The sequence below is a fragment of the Xenopus laevis genome, chromosome 3L (genome assembly GCF_017654675.1).
Source record: "Xenopus laevis strain J_2021 chromosome 3L, Xenopus_laevis_v10.1, whole genome shotgun sequence".
In the NCBI taxonomy this organism is placed as follows: domain Eukaryota; kingdom Metazoa; phylum Chordata; class Amphibia; order Anura; family Pipidae; genus Xenopus; species Xenopus laevis.
In genome coordinates, this window is record NC_054375.1 from 135,838,716 (window position 1) to 135,858,643 (window position 19,928).

General features: G+C 42.7%; 1 protein-coding gene across 1 annotated transcript in view; it reads left to right on the top strand.

Moving 5' to 3' along the window:
* Positions 1 to 19,928, top strand: part of dock5.L (dedicator of cytokinesis 5 L homeolog) — a 74,402-nt gene that overhangs the window by 40,959 nt on the left and 13,515 nt on the right. The window contains exons 20-35 of the mRNA XM_018253480.2: positions 3,067 to 3,156; positions 3,252 to 3,352; positions 3,987 to 4,121; positions 4,272 to 4,383; positions 4,470 to 4,540; positions 4,773 to 4,879; positions 6,066 to 6,202; positions 6,412 to 6,507; positions 7,277 to 7,375; positions 9,163 to 9,257; positions 9,435 to 9,513; positions 10,336 to 10,436; positions 11,554 to 11,612; positions 11,830 to 11,984; positions 17,886 to 17,971; positions 18,364 to 18,520. Of these exons, the coding sequence (XP_018108969.1) occupies positions 3,067 to 3,156; positions 3,252 to 3,352; positions 3,987 to 4,121; positions 4,272 to 4,383; positions 4,470 to 4,540; positions 4,773 to 4,879; positions 6,066 to 6,202; positions 6,412 to 6,507; positions 7,277 to 7,375; positions 9,163 to 9,257; positions 9,435 to 9,513; positions 10,336 to 10,436; positions 11,554 to 11,612; positions 11,830 to 11,984; positions 17,886 to 17,971; positions 18,364 to 18,520 (1,680 nt within the window). The remainder of the gene's footprint in view (positions 1 to 3,066; positions 3,157 to 3,251; positions 3,353 to 3,986; positions 4,122 to 4,271; positions 4,384 to 4,469; positions 4,541 to 4,772; positions 4,880 to 6,065; positions 6,203 to 6,411; positions 6,508 to 7,276; positions 7,376 to 9,162; positions 9,258 to 9,434; positions 9,514 to 10,335; positions 10,437 to 11,553; positions 11,613 to 11,829; positions 11,985 to 17,885; positions 17,972 to 18,363; positions 18,521 to 19,928) is intronic.

Here is a 19,928-nt window from a genome sequence, read left to right on the forward strand (position 1 = left end):
GCAACCCCGGAATGGAATGTGATAGCCACAGATGCCAGTTTACAAGGCTGGGGAGCAACATGGGACAACCTGTCTGTACAAGGTCGATGGTCTCTAGAGGAATCCAAACTGCCAATAAACATTCTCGAACTCAGAGCCGTAAAGCTAAGTTTACTACAATGGACACGGTCACTACAACAAAAGCCAGTTCGAATACAGAGCGACAACGCCACCACAGTGGCATACATAAATCGGCAGGGCGGAACCCGCAGCAAAAAGGCGCTAGCGGAAGCCAGACAAATTCTGAGCTGGGCAGAGAACAACTCCGTGAGACTTTCGGCCATGCACATACCCGGAATAACCAACACGAAAGCGGATTTTCTCAGTCGGAACCAGTTGGATCCAGGGGAATGGGAACTCCATCCCGAGGTATTCAAGAAGCTCGTAGACCACTGGGGATTACCACAAATAGATCTGATGGCGTCCAGAATCAACCGGAAGGTGCCAAGCTTCTTCGCACGGTACAGAGACAATATGGCAACAGGAGTGGATGCAATGACACAGAGGTGGCGCTTCGATCTAGCATATGTGTTTCCACCTCTTCCCATGCTACCTCGAGTTCTAAAAAAGATAAGACAATCTCACATCACAGTAATTGTAGTGGCGCCATTCTGGCCTCGGAGGACTTGGTTCTTCGATCTTCAAGAACTGTCAGTCGCACAACCGATCAGACTCGAAGCCAGACCAGATCTTCTACTACAGGGTCCAATAGCCCATCACAATCCCGGCCTGTTCGCTTTGACGGGATGGCTGTTGAGGCATCCATTTGGCGGAGCCAAGGACTAGCTGAAGACGTCATTCCGACAATGATGAGGGCACGCAAACTGTCATCATCCAAATCCTATCACAGGGTGTGGCGTTCCTATTTCAACTGGTGCACGGAGTCACGATTCCCTCCACTAGAACTGAACATTCCACGTGTTCTATCATTCCTACAACGGGGTCTGCAACTAGGCCTTAAGTTAAGTTCACTGAAAGTCCATGTATCGGCGCTGTCCATTCTTCTACAACATCGGTTAGCAATGGAAGATAAAATACATACATTTCTTCAAGGAGTAGCACACATAGTTCCTTCATTCCAGCCACCAGTTGCGGGATGGGACCTAAATTTTGTTCTCGAAGCTCTGCTTGACCCACCCTTTGAGCCACTAAGCTCGATTTCAGACATATGGCTTACTTGGAAGGTAGTATTTTTAATGGCAATTTCATCAACCAGAAGAGTTTCCGAGTTGAGTGCACTTTCATGTGATCCTGTGTTTCTGGTCTTTCACAAGGATAAGGCAGTACTACGTACCGTTCCATCTTTCCTACCCAAAGTTGTATCTTCCTTCCACGTGAATCAGGAAATTGTAGTGCCATCCCTCTGTCCTAACCCTAAGAATGTAAAGGAACGCCGACTACACAATCTGGATGTAGTTAGATCACTTAAGTGGTACTTAGAACGATCAAAACCTTTCCGTCGTTCTAATTCTCTGTTCATTCTTCCATCTGGACCCCGCAGAGGGCAGGCGGCACCAAAGACATCCATCGCAAGGTGGATCAGAGAAACGATCAGACAAGCTTATCTTTCCAAGGGAAGAACACCACCAGAAGGGATCCGAGTTCATTCTACAAGGGCAATGGGAGCCTCCTGGGCGTGGCGCAACTCTGCCTCATTGGAGCAGATCTGCAAAGCGGCTACCTGGTCATCAGTACATACTTTCACCAAATTCTATAAAGTTGACACATTTTCCTCAGCAGAGGCATCTCTGGGGCGAAAGGTGTTACAATCAGTACTAAAAAAAAGGAATTATTGATCTAGCTCGTTCCCACCCTGCTGTTATGGGACTGCTTTGTTAAGTCCCCATCGGTCCCTGTGTCCCCCTAAGACCACAGAGAAAACGGGATTTTTTAATACTTACCGTTAAATCCGTTTCTCTGTAGTCGAAAGGGGGACACAGGGCTTCCCGCCCATCGGACGAGCTGTTGATCTTTTGGTCAGGCCAGAATAGTTCCTGGCTTAGCATTCTGCCTGTCAACATATGGTTTTGTTACATGGTTAAAGGTTATTATCGTTAGCAAGTCTATCTTTGGACAAACTGAATGATATGGCACAGTGTGCGGGGTTAAGCCCCTAGACACACCCACTTAATTAATTATTATTCAAGTGTCCTGCCTCCGGAGGATGGAGCTTAACCCCATCGGTCCCTGTGTCCCCCTTTCGACTACAGAGAAACGGATTTAACGGTAAGTATTAAAAAATCCCGTTTTTTAAAATTTGTTTTGTCACTTTAAAGGAGAACTAAAGCCTAACTAAAGAAGTAACTAGAAATGATTTACATTATGTTTTGTGCTTCTGTACCAGCCCAAGGCAACCACAACTCTTTAACAGTAAAGATCTGTGTCTCCAAAGATGCCCCAGTAGCTCCCCATCTTCTTTTCTGCTGATTCACTGCACATGCTCTGTGCTGCTGTCACTTACTGAGCTTAGGGACCCACTCACAATATACAGTACACATAGAATAGAAATGTCACAATATAAGGCTGATAAGTAATTAAAACAGATAATTACTACATGGCAGCACAGAAACCAGTACAACTAGCATCAGAATTTAATAATCAGCCTTGTAGAATCAGCTTATATTACAGGCCAACCTCATTTTCTGCTTGATAATTAGTGACGAGCCCTAAGCTTAGTTTCTCAACAGCTGCTCAGAGCCCACTGAGCATGTGAGTGTCACAGACACTTTCCAAGATGGTGACCCCCTGTGACAAGTTTGAAGTCCTGGATCATTGCTGCTATTGACAAGCTGAAACGTTAGGCTGCTGCAATAAGTTCAGTATATAAATATGGTATTTTTAACCACATTCATTTTTGGGTTTTAGTTCTCCTTTAATGTCTTCTGCCTCTGTCTTTCTTCCCTTAACCCTTCTTAAGAGCCTTTGTATCCTAAATGGCTTCTTTAACATAACTTTCCTGGTACCTCTTCAACTGTTTTTTTTCCTCCCACTCTCACCCAACAATATGTCCGCTCTCATCCCTTTTAGTTCCTCCAAGATACTTTGGACGCTCTATTTAACATTATGATGGAGACCCCAGACAAGGAGAGTTGTGACGTTCTTGTGTTTGATGCCCTGGTGAGCTAGCAATCTGTGTCTCCCTTTCTCTTTAGTACCCTCTATGTCTTGCTCATTGTCTTTATTGTCCCTTATTTATTTTCATTTTCTTCTAGGTTTTTATCATTTCCCTGATTGCAGATATTAAGTTCCAGCACTTTAACCCTGTCCTGGAGACATATATCACAAAGCATTTTAGCACCACGTTGGCTTATGAGTAAGTTCTCTGGGGTCATGGGTTGACAATACTATGGGATATCATAGATATGTTTAATCTCATGGATTGCGAAATTAATGATTTATTCCTGCTTTTGGTTAAATATTTTCCTAGCAGAAAATGGCAAACAGTTGTTATGATAAATAGTCTAGAAACATGTGCATGACGCATAGAGCTTTTTATACCTGCCTGGTGGTATAACAGCTCTGTTATAGGGAAAACACATGAGCCTGAACTTTTCCCCTTAGCTCGGGTCAGGGCCCCCCATTTCATACCAAAGTTAGTATTGAATGGACATCAGTATGATGACTGATAGTCTAGATCCCATTGACAGACCTTCAGGTGGTGGTGAACTAGCTTGGCAGAAGGATGAATGACATTTGGACCAACCCAGTACTAGATGCAGAGCCTTCTTGCAATAATCTTATTGAAACATTATCTATTCTCCCTCTTATACTCTGAGGAAGTGTCATGTGACACGAAACGCGTCAGTAGTAATGAATTAATGAGCCGGAGCTGACATGCAAATTATATTTATTAATAAATAAAGACGTTTTTATTTATCTGAATATAACGTGTCCAAGAAATCCGTACTTATTATGGAACATTATCCCTGTCTACATTTTTTCTTTAGGAGGTTAATAAAAGTCCTTAGTTGGTACGTGAGGAGTGCAGATGATCTGTGCCGCCAGGAAATGCTGTTTTCCTCCCTTAAAGCCATAAAATACCTGTTCAGATTTATCATCCAATCACGGATCTTGTACCTGAGGTAAGCATCATAACTCTGACATCTACCCTTATTGATAGGTTTCGATCTATAGCACCATTGGACCTGTTGGAAAGCTCTTCTTCTATTGTCTTTAACAGGAGTTGCTGGTACTCTATCCTTTTTTTCTGTTTGACTTATGTGTTTTTGTAGGTTTTACGGTCAGGGCGAGGGCCGAGATCAGTTCAACGATTCAATTCGCCAGCTCTTTCTGTCTCTAAATGAGCTGATGGACCGACCGCTGGACAAGGCTGTAAAGATCAAGGTCTGTCTGTATATAATAATGCCAAGCTACTAGACAGTGTCATGTTAGGGAAGGCAATCGCTCAGTGCTGTCCTACTGTCTTGCAGGCTGCTGCTCTCAAATACTTGCCTGGGATTATAAATGACCTGAAAACTGTCTTTGATCCAGTGGAACTCAGGTATGATAAAATGCACGTCACTTCTTATGTTTGCCTCACCTGTGCCATGGACCCGGCCCCATATTCTCTTTCCCTCAATCAGATTCTTTGCATTTGTCACATGACATCTTTTCTACTGAAATAGGAAGAATGGTTTAAAGTGCTATTTTTTTTAAATTTATTACAGTAAACCTCAAGTCTTCTACATTCTTTACAGTCTGAAACTAATTGTAACATGAAAATATTATTTCAGTGTCCTTTTTGCAAAGTTCGTGCAAAGTGTCCCCACCAGCCAACTCGTCCATCAGACTCTAACGTGTATGAGCAAAGTGGTGGAAAGTGACCTCTTCCTGCAGTCAGGTCAGTAAACAAATATGTCTTCAACTAGTGCAACCTTTGGCACTGTTTAGAAACTGCCATGTTGGTGCATGCCATGGCCAATAGAGAGCTCTTAAAGGAAAAGTAACACCAAAAAAATGTAATTGTTTTGAAGGAATTGTTCAGTGTAAAAATAAAAACTGGGTAAATAGATAGGCTGTGCAAAATAAAAAATGTTTCTAATATAGTCAGTTAGCCAAAAATATAATGTATAAAGGCTGGAGTGACCATAAGTCGAACAGAACACTACTTCCTTTTCAGCTCTCTAACTCTGAGTTAGTCAGCGACTTGAAGGGAGGCCACATGAGACATAACTGTTCAGTGAGTTTGCAATTGTTCCTCAGCATTCAGCTCAGGTTCAAAAGCAACAGTTATGAACCATGTGCCCCCCTCAAGTCACTGATTGGTTACTAACAATCCGTGGAAACCCAGAGAGCTGAAAAGCAGGAAGTAGTGTGCTGGCTATTATGTTAGACATCCAGTCACTGCAGCCTTTATACATTACATTTTTGTCTAACTGACTATATTAGAAACATTTTTTATTTTGTACAGTCTATTTACTCCGTTTTTATTTTTGCACTGAACATTCCTTAAAATCCAATAAAATAGTGTTGCCCTGCACTGGTAAAACTGGAGTGTTTGCTTCAGAAACACTATCATAGTTTATATGAACAAGCTGCTGAGTGGCAATAGGGGCAGTTGAAATAGGACTAAATGTCACAGGTTAAATAGCGGATAGCAGATAAGCTCTGTAGACCACCATTATATTCTACAGAGCTTATCTGCTCTTAGAACCTGACCTGATCCTTTTCTCTTTTGAGAAAAGGCTACTCAGTAGCTTATTTATATATCTAACTATAGAAGTGCTTCTGAAATAAGCCGTCAACTTTCACCAGTGCATTACACATGTATATTTTAATTACTTTAATACACTTTCATTTTTTGATGTTACTGTTCCTTTAAGACTATACCGTTCCAACATAAACATGGGTAGCATCAGGCAGACACGTTCAGATGCACTTCAACCAAGGATATCCATGTAGAAAAGTTCTAAAAAGACTGATGACTGACTGGCCACACTCCTTAGATGGCCCCAGAGTGAAGTTAAACAGCAAGTGATATATTGTAGAAATAAGCAAGACGTTCTCTTACTATTCTGTTTCTTCAGACTGCAGAGATGCTCTACTGCCTCTCCTCATTGACCAGCTAAGTGGACAACTGGATGATAATTATGCTAAACCCGACCACGAAGCTTGCGGGCAGCTCTTGAGCAACGTAATAGAAGTTCTGCAGAGCAAAGAGGTGGTGAGTGGGGAAAAAAGCTCAGGACAAGGGAAAGATAGAGGGGGAACTATTTGCATGTATACAAGGGATCACGTATATGCTTGGAAACCAGACACACACAGAAATGCAGCAGTTGCATGGGGATTGCCAGTGATCACTGGACAGTGGCCAATTGGAGTCTGTTTAAGCTAAAATATTATTATTATTAATCTGCTTTCTCTACTCCCCAGGGGGAAACATCACTCCACATTCAGCTCATCATGGAGCGACTTCTTCGAAGGATAAATAGGACAGTGATTGGCATGAGCCGACAGTCACCCCACATAGTAAGTCAGTGATTGCATATGATACTGGCTTGGGATGGAATTCCAGGCTGGCTGTGGGAAGTGGGGGCAATGCCAGATTAGGCTGGGATAGGAGGGCATGTGGCATGTTGGGCTGAAGAAGGTAGGAGATGCCAGGCCAATGGGGAACAGGGCGCCAGACTGGACTAGGGGAGTTTAGTGATGCCAGACCATGCAGTTGGAGGGATATGATGCCACAACAGACAATCGGAAGTAATATCAAACTTGGTAGGAATACTTAAACTTTCATATTAGACTAGGGAATTGTTAAAATTCGAGTTTTTAAAAAAAAATAGATTTTCGAGATTCATTATACTCTGGCCCTTTAAGAACTCAAATTCGACTATTCGCCACCTAAAACAAATTGCTGTTTTAGTCAATGGGAGTCACCCTTGGAGTTGTTTGCAGCCTTCCTGACATTCAAGTTTTATTCTGAGAAAAAACTCAAATCGAGTTCTTAAAATTAGAATCGAATTCGATTAGAGTTTTCGGGTGGATCCTGTTCACCCGAGTTTCGAAAATGTAGATTTTTTTTAAATAAATTTCGATTGGTTGAATTTCGAGTTCATGGAGTTTATGGGAGTTTTGAAACACTCCCATGAATTTGAAACTTGACCCTTGATCAATCTGTCCCTTATTGTTTGTGATACGAAAAACTATTGTATAAAATGTGGGATTTGCACTGGTATTGATATGGTATTGGTATGTGATACCTTATGTCTGTCCAACCCCTTTCTTTCCACACTCACAGGGCTCTTTTGTAGCATGCATGACTGCTCTGCTCAGACAAATGGATGATTACCACTATGACTACTACATCAGCACATTCCGCACCAGACATGACATTATTGTAAGTTCCCCAACTCTCTTCCATAATGGAAAACAAAACGGCCTAGTGACTTACCTCTCAGTACTTTTCTTCTCTCCCTTTCTTTCTTTCTTTCTTTTTTTTTTTAAAGGTAATTTTTATTGGTTTTTAATAACCTACATTCAGCCAAAACCATTACAGTTCAGGATGTATAATAAGCAACACTGAATAATATACATCAGTAGCCTATAAACAATATTTTGATACAGTAAGGAGCAATATACAAACTTAGAGTGAAATTTTTAGTTTAGATCTAATCCATAGGGGGGAATTCAAAAAAGTGGTGCTAACATACTTTTCTCCTTATTCACAAACCGAAATCCACCTAAATTCCGACTCCACCGCCATTTTCATATTTTAGTCAAAGAAAGACAGTTTACAGACACTTTTTATGAATTTGTCTTTCAAACAACCTAGAAATGGCGCAAAAACGACAATTAAAACGAGATTTTCTCCCGACATTTTAAAAATGGAATAAAGCTTAGCAGTGCCGGACCAACCTGGCCAGGCGCCCTAGGCAAGCTGACTGGCCATGGCGCTGGCTGAGTACGTGCTGGAGTGTGCATGCGTGAAATTACGCTCAGGTGCGCATGCGAGAAACTGCGCAGAAGCGCAATTGCGGAGATAATAGTCGGCCAGTTGGGGGGACAGACGGGACTGGACAATGGGGTAGGCAACAGAGCAGGTACGTGCCTGGCGCCCCCCCAGCTGTGCACCCTAGGCACGTGCCTACTCTGCCTACCCCTAGTTCTGGCCCTGAAGCTTAGTCCCCATGTGTCAGATCAATTCTAAAATAACTTGTTCTGCTTTGGTTCAGCCAATCTTCATTTCACACCTCTTGTAGGTGCCCCATTGGGGAATTATTATCATATTAATAGGGATTTTATACTCAGGGTACAAGTTTCTGTCTAACCCTATAGATGTAAAAGCCTCATTAACAAAACAAGTAAAAAAACTGATTAAACAAAAAAAAGTGTATTTTATACAATTTTACATGTAAAAAGTTAACTCACACTTTATTATTTTATTAGTTTCAGCTTAATGAATGAGGCAATATTAGCAATTTGAGTGATTATATTATCTAAAGGAAAAGTAAAGCCTCCCAACCATTTTTTTATTTTTAGCAGCAGACACTTGACCTAAGATAAAACATATTTCTGATACAAATCCCTAAATTATGCAAAAAAGCATTTCTTGTATTTAGACCCTTATATCTTGTTACAGAAGTGGAATTACACAAACATGTAGGCAGATTTAGAAAGCCTGAAAAAAAATTATGTACCATTTTCCATAAACCCCCTCCCCAAAAAATTCCAATTTGATGGCTGACTGACAGGTGTAGTAAGGGCTAAAGACAAATTCAGAAAAAAATGTCTACAAAATGTCATGCAAAAGACAAAATCTGGAAACTATCTTTTTTAAAAGACAAATTCACAGAAGTGGAGATCTGTGAATTTGGTGGCTGACACTTTTATCTCCACTTTTATTTTGTCTCAATATCACCACTTTTGTGAATCCCCCCCCATAGTGTCCAGATTTTTTCATATTTGGACTGCGTCCCTTTGGCTTCATATGTCCGTTTAATTAGGGGGATATCGTTGTGAACCAATTGTTTCCATGTCTTGAGCGTTGGAGGAGGGGTCCCATCCAGTGCATGGCTATGTTTTTCCTTGCGTAGAATAGTAGTGATCAGTATCTATTTCTAGCATATTTGGACATATCATCTAGTACTCCCAGGAGGCATATAAGTTCTCTCCCTTTCTTGCTAGGATTTCCTGATGGAAACGTTCATTCTGTTCAAAGATCTGATTGGGAAGAGAGTTTATCCCAAGGACTGGATGCTGATGACCATGACACAGAACAAGTTGGTTTTCTCTCTCTTCCAATTTCCTCCATGTTACTGGCCCATAACTGAACCCAATATTATGTATCTATTCTTGCTTTTGCTACGCTGTATCCTAGGATCTTATGTGTGCTTTGGTAAAAAAAAAAACCTGCATATCTTTGTGATCTGAAGCTTATGACTGTGATTTCTCTGCAGGGTTTTTCTCCGAGCCATAACCAGATTTGCTGCTGTTCTGAACAAACTGTTTCTGGATGAGACCAGCTTCGAACTCCAGGTTAGATTAGTCTCTCGGCACAAAGGGGACATTGAGGTTTTGAGGTTTGGCTGAATGGAACAAGAGGGATGTTTATTCTATAGTTGTATCTTTGGTATGTAATTTGCTTTCAGAGTTTGTTTTGCTTAGGTTTCTGCTTATTTTCCCCTCCTGTATCTCTCTCTCTCCCCCCCTCGCTCTCTCCCCCTCTCTCTCTCCCCCTCTCTCTCTCCCTCCCCCCCTCTCTCTCCCTCCCCTCCTGTATTTCTCTCCCCCCCTCGCTCTCTCCCTCCCCCCCCCCCTCTCTCTCTCTCTCTCTCTCTCTCTCTCTCTCTCTCTCTCTCTCTCTCTCTCTCTCTCTCTCTCTCTCTCTCTCTCTCTCTGTGTTTAGGACTGTCTGTGGGGTAGATATCCCAATGAGGATAGTCCTCTTTTGCGCGACTATCTCCCCGAACTGCCTCGGCGTTTTTCCCCATAGGCTGCAACGCAAAGTCGCCTGCGCTAATGCACACGCGGCGATGCATTTTCTATAATCGCCCGAAGTTGCCTCACTGAGGCAACTTTGGGCGACTATTGCTATTGATAGCCAAAGACGAGGCGACAAAATCTCCCCGAATCTCCTCGTGTGGACTAGCCCTAACACTCATATTTTGAGTGAATGTTTTTGGTTTGGAGGCAGGAAACTGCAAACTCTTACATTCCCCCTATATACTCCATAACATCAGTTTTGAGATGGGTCTTTTTATGAATAACAGGTATTCTGTACTTCAGAGCATCATATAGGGTTCTGGAATAACCCTCGTGAGGATCCCTTTTAATAACTCTGTCTCTGTTCCCTCTCAGCTGTGGAATAATTTCTTCCATTTGGCGGTATCCTTCCTCACCCACGAGTCCCTACAGCTGCACAGGTTCTCCGAGGAGAAGCGGAAGAAAATCCTCAGCAAGTCAGTTTGTGTTGCAGTTTGTCGGTCTTGTTTCTTTAGTACATTATCACTTAGACTCTGCGTCTCCTGCTTTCCTGGAAATATCCCTGCTCTTTATGTCCTTGGGGTGGAGGGGGGGGCTTGCTTGTGTTCATTTTATCTAATGTTCTTCTGTCCAAAATTATAACAGAAGAATTAAATAATACAATACATTCATGTCTCAGCTGATTGGGAAATAGACTAAACACATAAATGATAATAAAACAAAATGAATTAATAACAAAAATATTGAATTGACTGGCTTTGTGGTATCCAACCAATGGCACCCGCACTCCTAATTCCCCCCCCCCCTTGAATCTAGGATTCCCATGACGGCCAGTACATATTACTTTTTGTAATGTATTCACAAATCTATAAAGTTGAAACAGACTAGGACATAGGCAGTGCTTTCGTCTGCAATCACTTTAAGGGCAGAGACACACGCTCAGATGATGGTGATTTAGGTGATTAATCTTCTCGTCTGTCTCTGCCCTTAAGGGTGATTGCAGACTAAAGCTGCCTATGTTCTTGTCTGTTTCAACTTTATATATTTGTGAATCTTACCACACGTCGAATGTGTGTGTCTGAAACAGAAGGCTAAATAAATCCTCTCACTCTGCAATTCTTCTTGCTGAGTTTTTGGAATGTATCTATAACACAATAGTAGTGTCATCGGGTTGATAAGTAATCTTGTGGTCTGAGAGTAGCTTGAACAAGGATATAACTGCACGTTGATCCATCTTCAATAAAGCTAAGGGGCAAAGGGGGTATAATTGTAGCTGTTTGCATTTGTTAGGCACACCTAAAGGGAAAATAAAACAGGAAGGTGTAATGGATTTATGAAAAAGAAGGCTCAGTGCCAGTTATGGACTGCAATAGGGAACTAGGATTGATACACTCAGTTGACGTGCCCTTTATTTTTGGATTGAGACCATTAATATATAATCATAGGAGGTGATGTCACCCTCATCGCTGTAATGGAACAAACATAAAGGGCAACATGATAAATGTCTTTTTCTCTATGTGTGTAGTAAAAGTATAATAGAAGTATATATGTGTGTGTACAGACCTAGAAATCTCTCCTTTCTTACCCTTGCAGATATGGAGACATGAGGAAGGAGATCGGGTTGAAGATCAGAGACATGTGGTATAACCTGGGTGAGTGTAACTGGACAATATATCTTAGTACAGACCACCGCAAGAGTAGTTTTAAGGGCAGTCTTCTCAAAAGTGTTTGGGTGAAAGAAAACCAGAACAAGGCCATTATGGAAGAATAGACCCCCTAGTCGCTCATTGTATGCAGCTATTTTATCATTACCAGTTAAGGGGTGCTAGTCATATAAATTACTGCATTTTACTTGTTCTCTCCCATCAGGGCCTCATAAGATCAAGTTTATTCCTTCTATGGTGGGTCCGGTCCTGGAGGTGACGCTGACTCCAGAGACAGATCTGCGCAAGGCGACCATTCCGATCTTCTTTGATATGATGCAGCATGAGCACAACTTCAGCGGGAGCGGCCATTTTCACATGGTGACTGAATGAGAATATGGGGGTGGCATTTGTATACACAGGGCAAGGGGCAGCCATACTACCTGTAATGAGCAGTCTTATTACCCACAGTAGTTGGGATTTGTTTAAGGGCAAGCATAGACTCTATAGTAATATTTTCTCCTTTCAACAATAATCTGGACTCCAACATGCAAATATAATGGCCTGTGCTACTGTCTCATTGACTTCCTTTGAGTTTGCACAGCCCGTTTTAGTGCAGAAATGCTTCTAGTGAGCTTTGCTGTTCCATTAAAGGGGTTGTTCACCTTTAAGTTAACTTTTAGTAATGATGTAGAGAGTGATATTCTGAGACAAATTGCAATTGTTTTTCAGTTTTTATGATTTGTGTTTTTTGAGTTATTTAGCTTTTTATTCAGCAGCTCTCAGTGCAGACCAGTGGGTTATGTGTAGGTTCACCTCTGGAGGAAAGAATAATTGGTCTCTTGGCCCCTCCCTCTGGTTATATAGTCTGGCTCCACCTCTGTTTCCCCCAGTACTTTTGTCCTGCCTTGGAGGTGAAGGACAGATATTAACATTCTTCTCTTTATTATTTTAATTATTCCTTACAGCTCAACAAGGAGGCATGCAGTGCTGTCCCCCTAACGATATTTTTCTATTCCCTCCTTGCTGGCATTTGCAGTAAGTGGAATAGAGGAATCCTGCACCCCTGACAGAATCTGTCCCAAGACTGGGGTATATGGGCAAGGTATGCAATGCGACCAATAGACCCAGCCGGCGGATAATGGGCACAGCACCTTGATAGGTATGCAGAGTGTCCTGGACATAAGGCTTGTATATTATATACACAAGTGGGGGCCTGTGAAACACGCAGGGCTTGAGCCTGTGAATAAGCTTCCGTGTCTGAGACTACTCGTGTTACCTCCAGGCTTTCTTACTCCTTAGACTGAGAGTACAGTGAGCGGGTCCGTTGCGACCTCTGTTTCATTGCGCAAGTGAAGTCAGTCAGCCCCATCTTGGTTAAGGGCGCAGGACTCTCTTTGGCGCGATTCGGTTTTGGCGTGAATATCGCAGAGCGACGACGTGATGACATCATTGCGCCACCAAAAGAAAGAAAGGGTTTTTCCCATGTTTAATTCCATCACTAAGAAAATGGATACAGAATGGGGACAACCAGATAGGCCAGGTACCCTGAACAAACGCTTTTATGACACTTATCCTGTACCTGAAGAGCAGCGCAAAGTATGGGATAAACCACCCAGAGTAGATCCAGCCATTTCTAGACTCTCAAAACAAACTACTCTCCCAACCGAAGAAGCAGCCTTCAAGGACCCTATGGATACAAAGTTAGAGTCCTCCCTCAAAAGGGCATATACACAGTCAGCAGCAATCCTAAGACCAGCTACAGCAGCAGCAGGTTTAGCCCGCACAGCAAAGCACTGGGCACAGGAAATGACACACATCCACCTACCTCTGCTCAGGAATTAGAGTGGGATATAAATAGATGTAACACTATCTCTTTCCTAGCTGACTCAGCATTGGAAATTGTTCGATTAGCTGCTAGATCTACGGCCAGTGTGGTAGTCGCCAGACGAGCGCTCTGGTTACGCCATTGGTCAGTGACACAGCCTCAAAGAATAAACTACTAGGATTACGATATACAGGTGAATCCTTATTTGGTCCGGATCTCAAACAAATTATTACAAATGTCACTGGAGGAAAAAGTACTTTCCTTCCACCAGGAAAGAGAGGGAGGATAGACCAACAAAATAGATTGACCAATAGGAGAACATGGTCAACAGCAAATCATAATTTTCGCTCCTTTCGCTCGCCTACCTTTTGTAAAACCAATACAGACCAGAGTGCAAGACGTAATAGACCACAGTGGCAGCAACCGGGAAGACAGAGGAAGGCTCCCACCACTAAGCCAACCTCAGCCTGACCACTCACAACAGAACCCAGCACCCAAAGTGGGAGGGTGCCTGTCCAGATTCCTCTCCTGTTGGGAAGCACACATCATGGACAACTGGGTTCTAAAAATCATACAACACGGTTACAGAATACAATTAATTTTTCTCCCACGAAGGCGGTTTATCCCATCAGTGGTACCGCCACACAAGCAACAGGCCTTACTGTCAACAGTATTGTCACTACAACAAGCAGGAGTCATTATTCCTTTTCCAGAGCATCAAAAATTCAAAGGGTTTTATTCCAACCTTTTTCTGGTAACAAAAAAAGAAGGTGGTGATTGCTCCTGCACACCTGTCTATACAGATATATCCAAGTCCATTTGCTGCCTCAAATCAGATACTGAGAAAAGGCACACAAGTTGTGAATGCAGGTGAAAACCTTGCTAAATTTTATTACCGGAAATGCCACGCTTCGGCGTTGCACTTCTGGTAATAAAATTTAGCAAGGCTTTCACCTGCATTCACAGCTTGTGTGCCTATTCTCAACAAAAAAAGAAGGGACATACCGCCCAGTCCTCAACCTAAAACAACTGAACAAATTTATTCACAGCCAAAAATTTGGTCGGTCAGATCCGCAATAGCTTTCATGGAGCCCGCCTGCTTCATGACATCAATCGACCTCCAGGATGCCTATCTTCATGTTCCCATGCACCCCAAATCACAGATGTTCCTCCAATTCGCAGTCGGAGATCACCAATTCGTGGCTCTCCCATTTGGTCTTTGCACTGCACCACGAATTTTCACAAAAGTGCTAGCTCCAATGACCGTGCACTTAAGAACAATGGGAATTCATGTATTACCATACTTAGACAACCTACTACTCAAAGCACAGTCACAGAGTCAAGCAACCACGGACACTGCATTAACGTTACAAGTCCTGACGCAACCCGGGTGGTTGATCAACCACAAAAAGAGTGCTCTACTACTGGCTCAGCAAATAATCTTTCTAGGCCTGCAGTTTGACTTCAGATGTCAAACAGTTCAATTAACAGAAGCCAAAGTACAGACTATAATCAGTACCACGAACAGCCTCATCAGCAAAACAACTGTCACAGCAGCAGACTGCTTGCAACTTCTGTGGTTCATTGTGGCAGCACTGGAAGCCATTCAGTACACCAGGTTTCATTTGCGGCCTCTACAACTCAGTTTCTTACAGGACTAGAACAATGATCACCAGGATCTTCAACAAGCCATCCCACTAACCACCCAAACAAGAGACAGTCTCTTTTGGTGGACAGTCCGGCCACACCTAATAACAGGCAGAAGCTGGGCGCCCATAACGTGGAAAGTGATAACAACAGATGCCAGTCTGTTCAGATGGGGAGCAGTTTACAACTCTCATACAATACAGGGCCGATGGACTCAACAGGAGTCCCAATTGCCAATCAATGTGCTAGAACTGCAGGCTATAGTGTTAGTCCTTCAAGGGTGGACCAACCTTCTTTGAGCAAAACCAATCAGGATACAATCAGACAATGTCACAGCAGTGGCCTATGTAAACAAACAAGGAGGAACCCACAGCAAACTAGCAATGCAGGAGGTAGCAAAAGTTATGACTTGGGCCGAACAACATGTACCAACCATATTGGCAGTATTTATACCCGGATTACTCCACTGGGAAGCCAACTTCATCAGCAGGCAAACTCTCGACCAGGGCGAGTGGAGCCTACACCCAAAAGTATTCAAAACAATAACCATCAAATGGGGGATGCCGGACATAGACATCTTGACATCCAGACACAACTTCAAAGTTCCGTGCTACTGCTCCAGGACCTGGGACCCGGGAGTGGCCTTCATAGATGCCTTAGCGATTCCCTGGAACTTCCACAAGGTTTACGCCTCCCTTGGCCATACTACCCAGAGTCGTGGCCAAGATCAAACAGGAAAACGTGATGACAATACTTACATCTTGTGAGAATGTCCATTCCAAGACCATGGACACTACCTCTACGGCCAGATTTCCTACTAGAAGGGCTGATTCAGCACCCCAACCTAGCAATGCTACGTTTAATGGCTTGGAATTTGAAACCCAATTGTGGGCGAAGAGAGGTTTTTCATTGCCAGTAATAAATATTCTTCTACAGGCGAGAAAGCCATCCACGGCTAAGGTCTATTAAGGTTTGGCGAACTTTTCTAAACTGGTACAAAACAAGACAACTTTCTTGGGAAGACAGTACATCACAAGTAATAACCGACTTTTTATCCTCCGTATTTCAGAAAGGTTTAGCACCTATTACTCTAAAATCTCAAATGTCAGCCTTAGCGGTGTTATTCCAATTCAAATGTCCACCAGTTCCTGCAGGGAGCATTAAGGATTAGGCCTCCTTTTAGGAACCCTACACCCCCGTGGGATTTAACCTTAGTACTCTCAGTACTGCAGAGAGCACCCTTCGAACCTCTCAACACATGCAACCTAAAACACTTAAAGTCCTTTTTCTCATTGCTATTACTTCTGCCAAAAGAGTTTCCGAGATAGCAGCATTGCCAAGTAAAGAGCCATGGCTGGTAGCCCACAGTGACAAAGCAGTCCTCCAGACAGTACCGGGATTTTTACCAAAAGTTTTATCGAGATTTCATATCAACCAGGATGTTGTTCTCCCATCATTCTGTCCAAATCCAACTAACGATAAAGAAAAACAGCTGCACAAGCTGGAGGTAGTAGGGCGAATACCATCTACAAAAAAAGGACAACTACTTTTAGATGTTCAGATTCACTCCTAGTTTCCTATGCTCCAACGCACAAAGGTCTAGCAGTTTCCAAGAGAACTATTGCCAGATGGCTAGTAGAGACTATTAACCAAGCCTACATTATTAGCCACAAACAACTGCCATTCAGGGTGGCAGCCCACTCTACAAGGGCACAAAGTACTTCATGGGCCCTTCAGAACCTAGCTACACCAGAGCAAATATGTAGCGCAGCCACATGGGCTTCACCCAATACCTTTGTAAAGTTTTACCAGTTACATGTGTTTGCTTCTACACAGGCTGTGTTTGGCCGCAAAGTTTTACAAGCTGCAGTTGCATAACTTAATGACTAAAATCCTCAGCCTTCCATCCTGTTAATTTTATGGGACAGCTTTTGGACGTCTCCACTTTTCTGCACTGACAGGAGGGCCGACTAGAGAAAAAGGGATTTATACTTACGATAAATTCTTTTCTAGTAGGCCTGAACTGTCAGTGCAGTTAGTCCCACCCAGGCTGATTTTAGTATGGGTGAGAGGACTCTCATGAGAAATTATAGATATATGTCTGCATATGTTACTCTCCTACTATTGTCTCTTGACCTTCCTTCCTTCTTGCTGTCTCCTAATCACCTCACTAAGCTTTATAACAGAACTGGGGAAACAGAGGTGGAGCCAGCCTATATAACCAGAGGGAGGGGCCAAGAGACTAATTCTTCTGTCCTGCCTCCAGAGTTGAACCTACACATAACCCACTGGTCTGCACTGACAGTTTGGGCCTACTAGAAAAGAATTTATCGTAAGTATTATTCCCTTTTTTTTTTTTACTGGGGTCAGTGACCCCATGTTGGAAAGCTGGAAAGAGTCAGAATAAAAAGACAAATAATTAAAAAGCTATATAAAAGAAATAATGAAGACCAATTTAAAAGTTTCTCAGAATAGGCCATTCTATGACATACTAGAAGTTTCCTTAAGGGTCCGGGCACACAGGCAGATTTGTTTTTTCCGAATATGCCCGAAGTTTCCTCGTGAGGCAATTTCGGGCGACTTCCGATCGCTCCGAGTGCACAGGCACTTTTCATTTTAGAAGGCGGGAAGGCAGGGGAAGCAGTTCGGGGAGATTAGTCGCCCCGAAGAAGTGGAGATTTGTCGCCTAAAGGTGAACCCCCCCGTTAAGTAAGACATGGCAGTTCAGAATCCGGTGTTCTGCTATACGCAGGCTAGTGTCATGTGACCAGGCCAGTGTCTTTAAATTCCTTCTTATTTATTTGCAGTTTGAAAATGAATTAATTACTCGCCTTGACCAGGAAGTAGAGGGAGGACGAGGGGACCGGCAGTACAAGGACCTCCTGGAGAGGCTGTGAGTCTCATCTACACACCTTATCTTTTATTATTGGGCTCATCTGTCATCCAGTCTTTCCGCACCTCTTTATTGGTGGATCATTGTTTTTGCTTTCCATCTAGTGAAACCTTCTCTTCTTTCCTTATTGGTGTTGTGTTTTTATTATCTTATTATGTTCCTCTTTCATCTGCTGTCTTATGTACTGTCATCTGTTTCCAAATTGCCACATTCTGCTTTCCCAGGCATCCCCTGTTCTACCCTGGGGGGAGTGTATCCAAAGTATAAAACTTTATCGATTGCTCTACTGCACTTGTGTCCAGCTTCTATAGAGACATGGGGTCAATTGGGAACAGTGTTGCTATACTTTGCAGTCATTTCATCAATCGCCTTTTCCTTCTGTCCTGCTTCAGTTTGCTGGAGAACTGCCGAAAGCACAAGTATCTCTCCGGGTCAGGAGAAGTCTTTACGGTGCTGGTGAGCAGCCTGCTGGAGAATCTGCTTGACTATCGCACCATCGCCAATGACGAGAGTGAGGAGAATCGCATGAGCTGCACAGTCAACCTCCTGGTAACTTTGTCCTTCTACTTCTATTCAGGCCCGGACTGGCAATCTGTGGGTTCTGGCAAATGCCAGAGGAGCTGCTGTAAGATAGCCAGTCACTATTTATTGGGCTGAAATGAAGCTGTTTGGGCCTCTGTGTACCCGAAATACCAGGGCCTATTTTGATTTTCAGTGCGGACCTGCTTCTATTAATTTGTGTAACGTGTGTGGGTGCTGTTGACCAGAGACAGGATCCACCTGCTGCCACCACCCATTCCATCTTGCTTTCCATATGTTCTGAAGTCCAGATACAATTAAAGGGGAAGTAAAGTCTAAAATAGAATAATGCTAGAAATGCTGTATTTTGTAGACTAAACATAAATTACTGCAACAGAAGCCTAATTAAACAAATGATTTATGCTTTCAAAGTTGGCCACATTGGATCACCATCTTGTAATTTTGTTAAACATTTTTGCAAGACCAAGACTGTGCACATGCTCAGTGTGGTCTGGGCTGCTTAGGGATTGTCATAAATGATCAAAACAGCACAAGTCAAATAATATATGCCAGAAGTCGATACAGCAACACTGATTAATGATCAGAATATACAGACTGCATCAGAATTCTCAGAGTACTAACTGAGCACTTTGACTTTCCAACAATTGTCTCTCCTCTTATATGTCTCCTGGGTGTTCTAGACGAAATCGTAATGTCCAAGTATGCTAAAAATAGATACCGTTCATTACTATTCTAAGCATTGAAAAACATAGCCATGCACTGGATGGGGCCCCTTGCAACATAGAAACAATTGGTACACAAGGCTTTCCCCCTAATAACACAGACCAAACGCGAAAAAAATTTGGAACCTATGGTGTGAGGCGGATCTAAACTAAGCTAACCTTAGCTCTGTCAATGGTTCCATAATGTACTTACCGTAAATGATGTCTGTTTGTTGCTGATGTATATATTACTATTTGCTTCCACTTACTATACTTCCTGATCTTTAATGGTCTTGGCTCTATGTATGTTATTAAATATCAATATAAAAGTAACCTTTAAAAAAAAAAAGAAAAAAGAATAGGCAGACTGCACTGGGTCCTGTGTTGTCATGTAATCTAATGTGGATTTTATAGTTTTTGTATTGTTTAATACAAACTTTCTCCAACTCTACAGAACCAGTGGCTGCAGCAAAATAATCCTCCAAATAGAATCCCAGTTTATCTGTTTAAATCTGGCTCCATGATCTTTGTCCCTGCAGCTGGAGTTGGAAACAGTAAAGGGGATGTAAAGGCAAAAATAAAATCCAATACAAATCTCTACACAGTCGCCGACTGCTCTACAAGGAAACAAACAGAGCTGCTTGAGTTCTGCATGGCTGGGAAGTAAGGCCGGGGCTCCCCCTGCTGTTCATAAGTATGATTGTTTCCCTACAGAG